The 14121-nt window shown below is 33.6% G+C and overlaps 1 protein-coding gene across 4 annotated transcripts in view; it reads left to right on the plus strand.

Annotated features, from left to right (window-relative positions):
- Positions 1–14121, plus strand: part of REV3L (REV3 like, DNA directed polymerase zeta catalytic subunit) — a 152785-nt gene that overhangs the window by 56364 nt on the left and 82300 nt on the right. For all 4 annotated transcript variants that reach the window (XM_019734940.3, XM_019734942.3, XM_088795507.1 and 1 more), the window contains 3 exons: positions 2514–2588; positions 9791–9951; positions 11836–11932. In XM_019734940.3, coding sequence (XP_019590499.3) covers positions 2514–2588; positions 9791–9951; positions 11836–11932 — 333 coding nt within the window. The remainder of the gene's footprint in view (positions 1–2513; positions 2589–9790; positions 9952–11835; positions 11933–14121) is intronic.

A 14121-nucleotide genomic window follows, 5' to 3' on the forward strand; every position in this document is an offset into this window, starting at 1 on the left:
CTAGTGACGTCCGCAGTGTCCTGTCCTCGCAGCCCTGCTCAGCTCCCGTAGGCTCATACCCGTGGCTTCCTTTATGGAGTCACTCCACCTCATATTTGTTCTTCCTCTTTTCCTGCTGCCTTCTGTTTTTCCCAGCATCATTGTCTTTTCCAAAGAACCCTGCCTTCTCGTGATGTGCCCAAATTAGGGCATCAGTTTTGATACTTAGCTGCCACGATTCTAGAAAATATCCTATAAAGAGATTCTAAGTTAATCTAAGTTAATTAACTGAGATTTTTCCCTATTTGTGCTTATTTTCCTTCTCATTATTATATTAAAGAACTAACTGTAATTATTGCATATAATTTTTTAAGCATAAAAACATCTACCCTCAAACTCTGCTCCGTTCTACCTTCTCTAAAGAGTCTCTCTGTTGAGACAACGGCCAACAGCAGGAAGTGAGTTATACAGAGACTTCTTGGCCAGAAGAAACAGAAAACTGAATTTAGAGTTTTCAGGCTGTATTTTGAGGCAGTAGATAAGAAAACAGAATCCTAGATTTACAAATAATTTTTAGAGGTTTGATAGTCTTAACTTATATTCAGTTTTTTAAATTATGAGATTCTATATGTAAAAACCTAAAGATTGTTAACAAAAGCAAAACAAAGCAAAGATAACATGGACCACACCAATGTAGTTTTAATTCCTTTTTCCCCCATTTATCTGACTAAAGATAACTCATATCTCCAGACATAGAGCTATATTTATATAGAGAGGGTGCAAAAAAAAATGTATACACATTTTAACAAAGTAAAAACTGTATTAAAATTATAATAATATATACCGGTATCAAAAGATGAATACAAGTCATGTGTATACATTTTTTTGGCACCCCTGGGTATATTAAAAATACAGTAGCAGGAGGAATAGAGAGTTGAATTTTGCCAATGAGAGAGAATGAGATCATTCATGTAATCTTTCTTTCACCCCTTTCTTTACAGCAGCAAAAATGGGGTGAACAGGAAGTGGTAAATGTTTTTTTTTTTTTTTTTTTAAAGTAAACAAAGGTGAAGGGTAAGGGCGTGAAGGTCAGAGAAAGCCTTTCTGAAGAGGTGAGTTTAAGCAGAGACCTGAATAAAGATGGAAAGCAGGCCATGCAAAGGATCAGGGCAGCGCTGTCCAGGCAGAGAGAAGGGCACGGTACTGGAAAGCGGATCAAGTTGAAGGGGCTGAAATGTTTAGAATGGCTGGAGAAAAAAGGAGGAGAGGTATGACACAAGATTGGAATGAGTGGCAAGGATGACATAAAGAACCTTTTAGACCTCAGTAAATAGTTGGATTTTTTTAAAAATAGAAATTGCTTTATAGCAAGCAGTCAGACAGATGGCTCTGACCTAAGGCTTTGAAACATCCAGGGAGAAATGTTTAATATATATTGTTTAATGTATATTGTTTAAATATACCCCAAATAACGATTCCACTGCTGAATTACTCCTGTATTTGATGTCCACTCTACGGACAGACGTGACAGAGAGAGGCACTGTCCTAACGAGAGGAAGTGCTGCCTAGTGTTCTTCGTAAGGGGACAGGAGTTTTTAAATGAAAGGTGATTGGGTTCATCCACCTAAAAGATTTGCTCAGCCTCTTGTTTATAGACTCTAAGCAGATACAAAACTTTATATTTACTCTACAAATTCATACTTGTTCACGTATTGTTTCTAATTATATCATCTTTGAAAATGGTGGTGTGTATATCAGGTGTACTGGTTTAATTTCATGTCCTCTTGAAATGATATAACATGATAGCCCAACTTATTTCATCTTACATTGAGGACTTGTTTCTCTCCCTATCATGTAGATTTTTGTTTCTTCCTTTCCCTATTCCAGTTGATGCCCAAAGAAAAACCCAGCCTCAGCATAATTAGGGTCTTTAAGTAAGTCCACGTGTTTTTTCAGTCTCTTAAGTTCCTCTCTACACAGTTTTCACAGGCTTCATTTGGTTTGGATGTGATATATATATATATGTAAAATAGGTAAACTGTCTCTGCCTAATGAACTTGCAAAGTTGGTAATAAGTGATATAAATGCCATTAATTAAAGGACTTTGATGAAGAGCTTTAGTTTTTGACAGAAAAAAGTGGGAAATAGGATAAGGTACCTGAAAGGTCTGTTTTTGTCATACATGGGCAGAGTAAAGGGAAAAAAGCCATTTTTTAAATAGTCATGATGATATTTACACATGATTAATGTGTAAATAGTTTGCTGCTCCATTTTTGTCCCTAATTTTCTTAAAGTGGTATTTTTAAACTTTTTAAAAGAAACAACCAGATTTCAATATTTTATATGTTAACCTGTGGTTTAATTGGAAAGGTCTTTGAGTTTTTGTTTGTTTGATTTTTGTGGGATGGGTTTTGGTAATATTTAATATAAGGAAGACTGAATTTAGGCCAGCGGAGTTGAATTAGGGCAATAAGTTACATTATTTCATCTCCGAATGATGAAAATAATTTGATATATTTTTTCTTTTATTTCAGGCCTTTTTATGGTTATCATGAGAAGGAAAGACACTTTATGAAGATCTATCTTTACAATCCTGCAATGGTGAAAAGGTACAAAGATAAATGAAATAAAATATGAGTAACTGTCACTTAAGTATTTTCATAAAAAAAGAAATCTAGAAAAAAGGCTTATATCGTTTGTAGCGTTATTAAAGAAAGAGACCATAATATGTACACATATACATAAACAGAGAGACCCATGGCTTGGATTCTAAGAAGGATATTTTAAGGGTGAAGGGACCTTCGTTCATACCCCTAACTGCTTATTTGTCTTAGGTTTAGGGAGTAGGGAGTAGATATGGAGACGTGATGGCTGCCATGTCTGATCGTGGTGCCCTGTTGGCCAGACCAGATGTTCAATACAAGAGAAATTTGCTCTTGAGTTTCAAAGAGAAATGTGTGAGAGTGAGACGAGAGTGGGAGGGCTTCTGAGATCTCAGAATCCTGTTGATTCCTTGTTACACATTTTTATCCTGTTTTGTTTTGTTTTTCTTCTTACGTCTCTCTTCCTATAGCTTATTCTGTCAGTCATCCTGGAGCTCTAGTTATTGAAGGCAGGAAAGGGACATAGAAAGCTTCAGTCATCCTCTAGAGTTCAAAACAGGTGTTTTCCCTCTATGTGGTGACAAGCCAGAGTAAAAGTAGCCTCGGCAAAGTGCTGAGTGTTGTTTTTCAGAAGCTCCTCTCTGCCAGTAGGTACGAGGTTCCAAATGGTACCTCTGGTAAGACACAAATTGGAGATTTCTCTGGAGTGGATTTAGGCACCAAGACAAGCACAGCCACCAAGGAGACGATGTTGACTCTAAGTTAGGCCACTGAATACTTCACTGCATCACAGTGCTTATTCCCTTCTCTGGGTAACCAGTACAAACTCATTTTCTCTATAACCTGTCCCCGACCTAACCCCAAACAACGTCTGTAACGTACAGTACCAAAACAATCTTCCAGAATAGGTGCTTAAAGACCATGCTGTTTTCCGTACCAGTGCCCCTGTAGTCGTACGTTCTCATACCCGTGGAGCAATCCCTGTGGATTCTTACCTCTCACACATACACAGTGGTAAGAGTAAACCTAAATCATTTTTTCTCTTTTTCATCCCTAATTGTGCTAAGAGGGAACCATGAATGAAATCTGAAGAAGTCTTTTATAAATAACTTATGAACTGTAGTTTTACTTGACAGGTAAGTATAATCTGTTTTTTTTTTTGTGACCATTGCGATGAAGTACTTTTTAAACTACAGAGAGTGCCAAAAAATGTATACACATTTTAAGAAAGGAGAAAACTGTATTAAAATTGTAATACCCATAACAAAAGATAAATACAAGTTATTTGTATACATTTTTTTGGCACCCCCGGTATTTCCAATAAGTCCACTTTAAATTATGTAGTTAGCTATCAACGTGCCTATCTGAAATGCCTCGATTTATTGATATTTTCATTCATTTATCTATTTTTAATACTTAAAAATGCCTGCATTATTTGATGCACTGTAGAATTTTCTGGGTAAACATGGGTGAACAAAGTTTGCATGGTTTCTGCCATTTAAGGATCTTATAGTCTAGCAGGGGAGACAGACAGTAAACAAGTAACCTAAATGTCTGACCAAAAATTATAATACATGCAGAGAAGGAAAAGAACAGGGTTCTGTGATAGAAAACACTTTCTCTCTTTTTACCTTTATACATAACTTATTTGTTATAGTATTTGACTGATACATAATGTGGTGGTTAAGAGCCCAGACTCTCAAACCATGTGGCCTGGTTCTGCTACTTACTAGCTGGATGATTTTAGGCAAGTTATTTATAATCTCTCTGTGCCTTAGCTTTTTCATCTGTACAGTGTTGATATTGGTACACACTGTTCTGATAATCAAATATGTTAATATCTATAAATCACTCAGAATAGTGCCTGGCATACTGTAAGTGCTGTGTAAATATTGGCTATAGTATATATGTAAAGTGTTAAAGTGCAACTTCTGGACCTTACCCTCACGCCTAACTCTCTTTCCTGGAGGCAGTCACTTTTAAGAGATTGGTGTATGTCCTTCTATTTTTCATACATATATATGTACATATATGCACACATTCTCTTTTTTAAATTCCCATGTAAAACTGGTGTCATACTAGAATGTAAGTCCACAAGGGCAGAGATTTTTCCTGCTATGTTTGCTGCTGAATCCATAGTTTTTAGAATAGTGTCTGGTACATATTATTAATAGTGAGTCAGTAGCTGTTGGTGGTATGAATGAACATTATACATATTGTTTGGGACTGGCCTCTTGATTCCTCTACTTGTTCATCTTCTGTGATCTTGACTTCCATTCTTCTTAAACTACCTACTCTTTTGATCACACCCTAGAACTTGTCCTAGCTCTGATATTTTAAATGTAAACATCTTGGTTTTTGGCTACAATCTTCTGTGTCTTTTTTAAAAAATAAAAAATAAATAAAAAATTTTTTGAGATATAATTTACATGCCACAGAATTCACACATTTTAAGTATACACAATTTGATGATTTTTGGGAAATTTGCTGAGTTGTGCACCTATCATTATAGTTCAGTATTAGAACCTTTTCATGGTCACAGTAAGATTCTTTGTCTGCTTTTTGTCTTTTTGACTATGTCCCTGAGTTACTACTTCCACTCTCCCTGTTTTTAGGCTTCAAACTCTCTGGCCCGACTACAGCTGCCCCATTTTATAGCCTGCTCTTTCCTTTCCATCTTAGATTCTGTATTTTCTCAAGTCCCCTTTCCTGGCAGGTAAAACCATCAATTCTGGATTAATCTATTTATTTACTTTCTCTTTGCTAAACTCTGGTTTCTGATTACTGCGAGATACAAAAAAAAAAATCACAACAAATTGGTCCACTGTAAATTCATGCTCTTCAACTTCACCTGGGCCCTTCCCTGACCTGCCTTACTTCTACTGTTTTCTAATTAAATATCTCCTTACCATTCTCCATCCTCTTTATTCAAATGTTAAGTCCTGAAGCTTTGCCTTTTACCTCATATAGAAAATAGAACCCGTCAGTCTAGAACAGTGATTTTCAAAAGTGTGGATTAGGGATTTCTGAGACCCTTTCAGGGGATCTGCATAGTCAAAATTATTTTCATAATAATTCTAAGGTGTGATTTGCCTTTTTCAGCGGTGGTGGATAGAACTGCTGGCACCTTGGCCCAAATCAGGGTAACGGCATCAAACTACATAGTCCTCCCTTATCCATAGGGGTACATTCCGAGACCCCCGTGGGTGCCTGACACTGCGGCTAGGACTGAACCCTGTCTATACAGATACTTGATGGCTTCGCTTTGGCATAGCTGAATGGCCAGCATCACCACTCTTGTGCTTTGGGGCTCCTATTAAGTAAAATAAGGGTTACTTGCACACAAACACTGTGACACCGTGACAACCAATCTGATCACTGAGACAGCTATTAAATGACTAACAGGCAGGTAGCTTGTACAGTGTGGATACACTAGACAAAGGGGTGATTTACGTCCTGTGCAGGATGGAGCAGGACAATGAGAAATTTCATCACATTACTAAGAGTGATACCCAGTTTAAAACTTAAGAATTGTTTGTTTCTGGAATGTTCATTTGACATATTTGGACCATGGTTCACCTCAGGTAACTGAAACTGTGGAAAGCGAAACTGTGGATATGGGAGGACTACTGTACTAGTTGTATTTTTCACAGCTAAATACAAATAAAAAAATGAAAGCTAATTTTACCTAAGAGTATTTAAATGGTTATGGTAAAAATGGTTAATTTTATTAAATCTTGACCTGTGGGTATGCATCTTAATTTTTTATGTGACAAAATAAAAGTAAGCATGAAACACATCTTCTTTGTGCTGAAGTGCTGTGAATGTCTCAAGGAAAAAAGCACTTTTATGATTGTTTTTAGTTGCAAGCCGAACTAACCACTGTTTTTGTTAATGGAACACCATTTTTACTTGAAAGAACAACTGACAGAGAAAACAAGTTATCATGATTTGCCTATTTGAGAGATATCTTCTGAAAAAATGAACAAAATGAGCCTATCTCTTAAAGAAGAAAACTCATAATGTTTGTGTTGCCAATGATAAAATTTGAGTTTTCAAGCAAACATTAGGATTTGGGAATATTTTATAGGTACTGTGAACTTGAACAGCTTTCTTGTGCTTAAGATTTTTCTGATGAGATAAATGATAATATTAAATAATTTTTTATATTGTTTAATGAAATATATCCATATTTAGAAGATCTATCTAAATGAGTAGATCAATATTTTCCAAATGACCAGTGCGTGATATTAGAAAATCATGCATGGGTAAAAATATTTAGTAAGATAGACCAGTAGATTTTAATGTAACAGAGTACAAAAAGGTTATTGATATGGTTTCAAATTTCACATTGTTGCTAACCTTTAAGAAACTACCACTCCACTTCATTTCCATGTAGTATCAAAGAAAATCAACATTTATGTGAAAAGGTTATTCAGCTACTCTTCAATTTCCAACTACATATCTGTTAGGAAGCTGGATTTTCTTCATAAGCGTCAACAAAAACAAAATATCACAATAGACTGAGCAGAAGCAGATGTGAGAATCCAGCTGTCTTCTGTTAGAACAGAAATTTGCAAACGTGTAAAATAATTCTTTTTTCACTAAATTATTTTTGTTTTGGAAAATATAGGTATTTTTTAATAAACTGTTATTTATGTTAACATGGGTTTATTGTTATTTTAAAATTAGCAAATAAGTTTCTTGAAAATTTCTCAGTTTTAACTTTAAATATTATAAATATCAATGAATATAAAACACACAACAGCAACAAATAATTTTTAAGAGTGAAAAAGGTTTTGGGGACTAAAATGTTTGAGAACCATTGAAATGAAGCTCTCTTAATTTCCTATCAAAGATCCTTAAACTCTATTCACATGCATTCTCTCTTTGCTGCCTGCCTATTACTGTGAGATTCCCCCCTCACCTCCAAAGCTCAAGACCCACCCTCTTTGACCTTTTCTTCCATCTATTACTTATCCCCAGCTCCTTTCCGCACACCATTTAAATATTAGTAAGACTGTTAATCTTACACATAATATATTCATACTCATGACATATACAGTGATATTCATAGTTGTTCTCCCTGAAGGATTTATCCATATTTTGTATATCCAATTTCTACCTCCACCAACTTACTCCACCCCCAACCATTCCACTGAAACTGCTTTCACTAATGTTGCTAAATTAAATGAAGACCTTTCTGTCCTTAGCTTTTGACCTTATGTCAATGCTTACAGTGCCTTAAAATCTCAAACGTTGATTTCTTTGATATAAACCTCATGGTTTTCCCCATACTTATCTGATTATTCATATTTTGCCATTTTGTTGGTTCTTCTTTTAAGATCTGTGGTTTTCCTTGGGATTCTGTCTTAGGCTTTTATCTTTTCTCTCTATTCTTTCTCCTCACTCTACAGCCTTATCTACTCTCATGGTTTTGTTTCGTTTTTGTTTTTGTTAATCTGTATGTATTTGACTTCCAAATGTGTGTCAATAGCCTAAATTTCCCTTCAGAGCTCCTGATCAATATATCAAACCATCTTTTGGATAAATAGAATAGCACTATAATTAAGAGTAAGGGCTCACAGGTCAGAGACAATTTGGTTTGAATTTTAACTCTCCTACTTTTTATTTGTATGATTTTAGACAATTTTTTAATCTCTCTAAGATTCAGTTTCTCTAGTTATAAAATCGTGATGATAGTACCGTAGGTTTGTAGTGAGGATTACTTGAGATGAAGCATTTAAAGCACCTAACACAGTATCTAGTACATACCGTGGTTCCCTGGAAATACAACCGGGTCTTATATTAATTTTTGCTCCAGAAGACTCACTGGGGCTTATGTTCAGGGGACTGTCATCCTGAAAAACCATGCTAGGGCTTATTTTCCGGTTAGGTCTTATTTTCAGGGAAACATGGTAATGCTTAAAAGTATGTTAGCTGCCTCTGCTGTGATAAAAAATTATTCTTATCTTCATCTTCGTTATCATTCATTTCCAATATTTTCGTAGATGTCTACCTGAATATCCCATTATACCTAAACCCCAGTGTGTCTAAAACTCAGTTTATCTTTATTCCCCCTCCAAAAAACATCTCAAAACAAACCTGTTTTCTTAACAATCCTTTCTATTTCAGTATATGCAGCACCACCAACTAGCTGCTTAGAAAGAAATCTAGGCATTACCTCCAACTCGTGTTCTACCTTACCCTCCACATCTAGTTAGTTGCCAAGGCCTGACTATTTTTGGGTCTCCTGAATCAACACATTTCCATGGTCCTTGTTGAAGTTGCTTTCATTTTAATTTTTCCATGGTAGCCTTCTCATTCCCTGTCTCTAGTCGTGTGCATTCTCTAGTTTACCTGGTCATTTCACTTTCCTGCTGTTCACTTCACAAGCAAATTCCACTACCTCTCAAATGTCTTTTTTTTTTTTTTTTTTCCAAATGTCTTAATAGGCTCTGCATGATCTGACTTCTCATTACCTCGCTAGTCCTCCCCTCACCACAGTTCTGTCACTAGACCTCACTCAGTGGTTTCAGTTCCCGAATAAGCCATGTTTTCTCATGACCCTTTGCATGTGCAATTACTCTTCCCTCTCTTCTGAGGAAAATATCACCAGTTTAGTTTCCTGCTTAGAGACTTCTCTTCAAGAAAGCTTTGCAGGAACTACCTGTGTACCTTTATATGACTAGTGTCCGTTCTAGATGTTTCATATACTTCCCCCTGCATAGCACTTGTACTATTTATAATTGCCTATTATTTGTATTCCTCATCATGAAGGAAAACAACTCAGAAGAAAACTATTAAAATGGTAACATCTCTGAGTAGTGGATTGGGTCATATTTCCTTTTTCAGAATTTTTGTATAATCTATTCAAGCAATTTTCTGAATTTTTAAGAGAAAAAGCTTATATTTTAAAACCTTTTTGACATTTTGGCTTTTTCAATATAGTTAGTATTAAATTGGCTTTAGAAGTCAAAATACCATACATCCAAGAAGTTTTTTGTAATTTTCTATCAAAGCTTGTGGCTTACTTTAAAACTTGATTTAAACTTTTAATTTTTAACAAAATACAAATTTCCAGTAAAATCAAAGTAAAACATTCTTATGCTAATATAATGTATTTTATTCTCTATATTAGTGTAATCATTGTTTCACTTAGCATTCTAGGAAACAATTTTGATATAACTTTTTTTTCCCTAATTTAGGATATGTGAACTTTTGCAAAGTGGAGCCATAATGAATAAATTTTACCAGCCTCATGAAGCGCATATTCCCTACCTCCTACAGCTCTTCATTGACTATAATCTGTATGGAATGAATTTAATAAATCTGGCTGCTGTCAAATTCCGAAAAGCAAGAAGGAAAAGTAAGGTTAATTTCTCAAGTTCAAATTAAAACTTTGAAACAAGTGTTATGTAATTGTTGATATATAAAATAATATATATTTAGAAAATAAGTGCAAAATGGATAAAGAATAAAATATACAAAGTGGTATTAGAGTTTATTAGGAAAAGAATATCAGAAAATTTTTTGTAACAGCTTATTGAGCTATGTTTCACATACCACACCATTCATTTAAAATGGAAAATTCAGTGATTTTTAATATAGAACATTTTCAATACCTCTAAAAGAAACACTACAAAAGTTTGTTTCTAATCAGTGGAAAAGCATGAGAAAAATTTGAATTAGTAAATATAAGTCATTTATTTTAGTTATAAAAGTTAAATGAGTATTGGAATGGTAATTAGAAGGGATTTTTTTTTCAAAATATAGAAAATTTTTACAATTTGAAGACAGAAATATATGAAATTTAATTGGGTTAAGTTAAAAGCAGGGAAATTGCAAGTATGAGGAAATAAAATTTATGTCTTAAATTTATTATACTAAATACTCCTCAGGTTTTTGTTTTGTTTGTTTTGTATAAAATAAAAGGTTATACTGAAATCATGGAAAGAATAGGTTAATAATTTTTTGTATTTTATTTTGTCATGGTATCTCAGACTCATTGCATGTAAACTGATGGTAAACTTTATGGTAAATTTATATATTACATATATGTGCATAACTTAACATTTTATGTTATAAAAATTAATGTAATAAGTAATGTAGTCTTTTGAAAGTGGGGTACATTTTAAAGTGAAAAGATTTAGAGATTTTTATCTCCATATTCAGTTATATAACCAGTTTTCCAATGAAATGGAAATTACTAATTATTATAGTTGTAAGGTGAAGTATATAGAAGTATTTACATAGAGAGTAAACATTTTGAGGACCACAGAGTCATTTTATATTGCATTGTTTGACATCCACAGATGAACAGAACACCACACACACACACACACATACACACATTTAGAGAATTTCCATGTTCTTCAGGGAAATATGCTAAAACAATACATAAAGTGTAGGTAACAATCAGCTACATGTTTTGGCATGTGTTTTATTGAAATAGCAAAGATGGTAATACCTGATCTCAGTCTGAGTACATAATTTTGTGATCAAGCTAACCAAGTAAGAAAATGAAAATATTAAATTTAGCTGGAGAGGATTGCAAATTTAATATCTGTCTTAGTGTTAGGATTCTTTTCTGTAAGCTTTCTCTTATCTGAAAATTAAATTTCCACAAGAGATTGCAGAAAAGTTGCTAAAATTTAGAGACTACTTCCAAAGCATTAACCCTAGGACTCAGTTTCTGAAACTGGGACAACTAAGCAAACATGTATAGTCTTCTCTTCAGCTGCTGGTAAATTTGTATTTGCATTTGCCCTAGGTTTCCAGTCACTGCTTATGCATTTCTTCTGGAATGCATTGTGTATTTTCTTTTTGTTCAGGGATTAGTATTAAAGTATGTTTTGAATTTTATGTGGAATCTGATTTCCATTAGAATTTTAATTGAGGCTCATACAGAATACCCTAGGAATTTGGATTAAAGTCTACAAAACTTCTTAATTCCTCTTTATTTATAAAATGAGATTTTAAGCATACCTATTACAATAGCACATTTAAATGTATCATACTTTTATTCTAGTATGAAAGTCTTGTAGCCATTTCTCTCTCACAAGTATATATTGCAAATATTTTTTCCCCCTCTTAATTTTGAACCATTACTTTCAGCTGAGCATATACATTCCTGTGTGTGTATGAATTTTTAGGACACAATTTTCAGAATTAGTCGTATAGGTTGTACATTATTTTACTTAAAGGGTAAGTTAAACTTAGAACTTACCACCCTTTACCTTTCTATTCCTAGGTGATCCATTGCGTGCAGCTGGCTCTTGCAAGGATCGGCTACCAGGAAATTCTCTTACTGGTACCTTATTCTGGTGGGAAGAAAATGAAATACCAAGGTCAGTTAATGTAAAGGAGAAGAAAACTGAGTTACTGTATTCAGTGGTTACTATAATTTATTTTTTACCTTACATTTGGTGATTTTAATCTTTTGATACAAGTTTATCAGAAAAGCAAATCTCAACATTAGTGTGTTACATGGAAACATAAATTAAAAAAAGAGACCATAAAAATATTCCTAGTTACCACCTAATTAATAAAAGGAATCTGGGTATAAATTTTTATACTTCACTCCAACATTCATCTTCATTGTGTATTCCAAATTGATATCCTATAATTTGTCAAGTAAAAATCACACAATAAAATTTCAACTTAAAACCTAAATAGCAAATATTTTCAGTAAAAATAACCCTTTAAATTTCTAAATATTAAATATTTATGGAGTGGGCATCCCAGTTTCGGGTACCCCCTCTCATAAGAGAGCTGTACTTTTGCTTTATTAAAAATCTTTTCTCCTCTACCTCACACAAAAAAATAAAATATTTATGGAAGGAAGTGGGTTGACATGCTGAGTATGAATAATATAATTTGTGATTTCTTTTGACTTTTATTATTTATTAGACTATTTTATTAATTTATTTTGGGGGAGATAACATATTCTAAATATTTAGATTTTCCTACCATAGAGCAGATGTGTACTATCGATAAAAATTATTAATAGTATAGCTTCATCTACATGGAACTTAGGCAGATTTCTGTTTTATACCACAATGTGTTGCCTAAGCTTTCTCAGTTCTTTTATTAATCACTTGGGTATTGGCAGGGTGGTTATGGTTTTCCTCTTTTCACTATACATATGTTACCTGATGCTTTTTAAGTAGGTATTTTTTATGAGAAATGCAAGGTGAAAAAAGTGCTTAATTTAAATGACTTTATTTTCTATTTCATGAAAAGAAAATGTGAATTTATTAATCAATTGAAGATAAACTCAAAATATTTGTTTAGAGCTTAATTTATGTAGTTTAGGATCCTAATATGTACTTGACAGAATTTTCATATTATAGAATTACTTGGGCTTTTTCTAATACCTAAAATTAAGAAAGAACCTCACTAATTAATGATAGAAATACATTGTTTTATGATTGGAATGTTATGCCAGAGTGAGATTTATAAGACTTCAAAGTGATATGGACAGTGACTTGCCTTACCTCGTGATTCATCTTAACAAGTATTGGGACTTCTTGATAAACGTACACACGTACACATACACATGTACTTCTTAGTTCCTTCTTAGACGCAGCAGAATTGTTTTTAGAATCATGTTGAAATGGTATTAAATTTAGAGAGAATTTTATTTACCACATCAAATTCAAGTTCTAATCAGTCCAGAGCAAAATGACCAACAAGCTATTTTTCTCATTTTTTATGCCTGTAATACAGTCCCTGTATCTCTCTAAAGTTGGAGCAAATCAGCTTGACCCAAGCATTTTACCTATGCAATACATCACTTGGTTTTCAAAGTTGTGCAGTTAGTAACTAGTTCTTTGCATGCTCAGTTAAAGTCAAAATTTATTTTTATTTGAAGCCTGTTTGAACAGACAACTTTCTGGTTAGGTTATAAGACTGTAGTAAAGCTTCACTAGTTAGGAGTAAGTTTCGGGAAGCCCTATGTATTATAATAAAAAGTTTGAATTTTAGAATGTTTTTAAGGAGCCTATTGTATTACTTTTAAGAATTGACAAATTATAAGCAAAGATGTGAATAGATAAACTAGCAAAATTAGACAAGGTATTCAGAATTAGAATTTAAAACAAATATAGGATAGCTATATATTTTTGTCTCAGATTATCCCGTATTTTGTATTTTGGGAATGCTCATACTGTATTAAACATGAAAATCCATACTTGAATGAAGTACAAGTAACGTAATGTTAAAAAATTTTGCCGTAGATCAATACTCTTAGATTTTATTAGTCTCATTTCTATCCCCAGTGCTAGCACCTTCTTCTGGGTACCGTTTTTAACAAAGAAATGTTTTATATCCTATCACAAACATTATTGCAAGGGCCATAACAAATAGAGAGCAACAAACTCTTAATGAGATGAGAGTGCTGTGTTAGCAGCTCTACTAACCTTACTTGCTAGCTCGTATAAATTCCCACATATCATGGACCTTCCTGGTCATTTACTGGAGTGTTGAATCCACAAAAGTTGTGAGTCTGCTACAGTGTAATCTCAACTCTGGCTGC

This window comes from Rhinolophus sinicus, chromosome 2 (genome assembly GCF_057876585.1).
Source record: "Rhinolophus sinicus isolate RSI-liver-muscle chromosome 2, RSI-T2T, whole genome shotgun sequence".
Taxonomy (NCBI): Eukaryota; Metazoa; Chordata; class Mammalia; order Chiroptera; family Rhinolophidae; genus Rhinolophus; species Rhinolophus sinicus.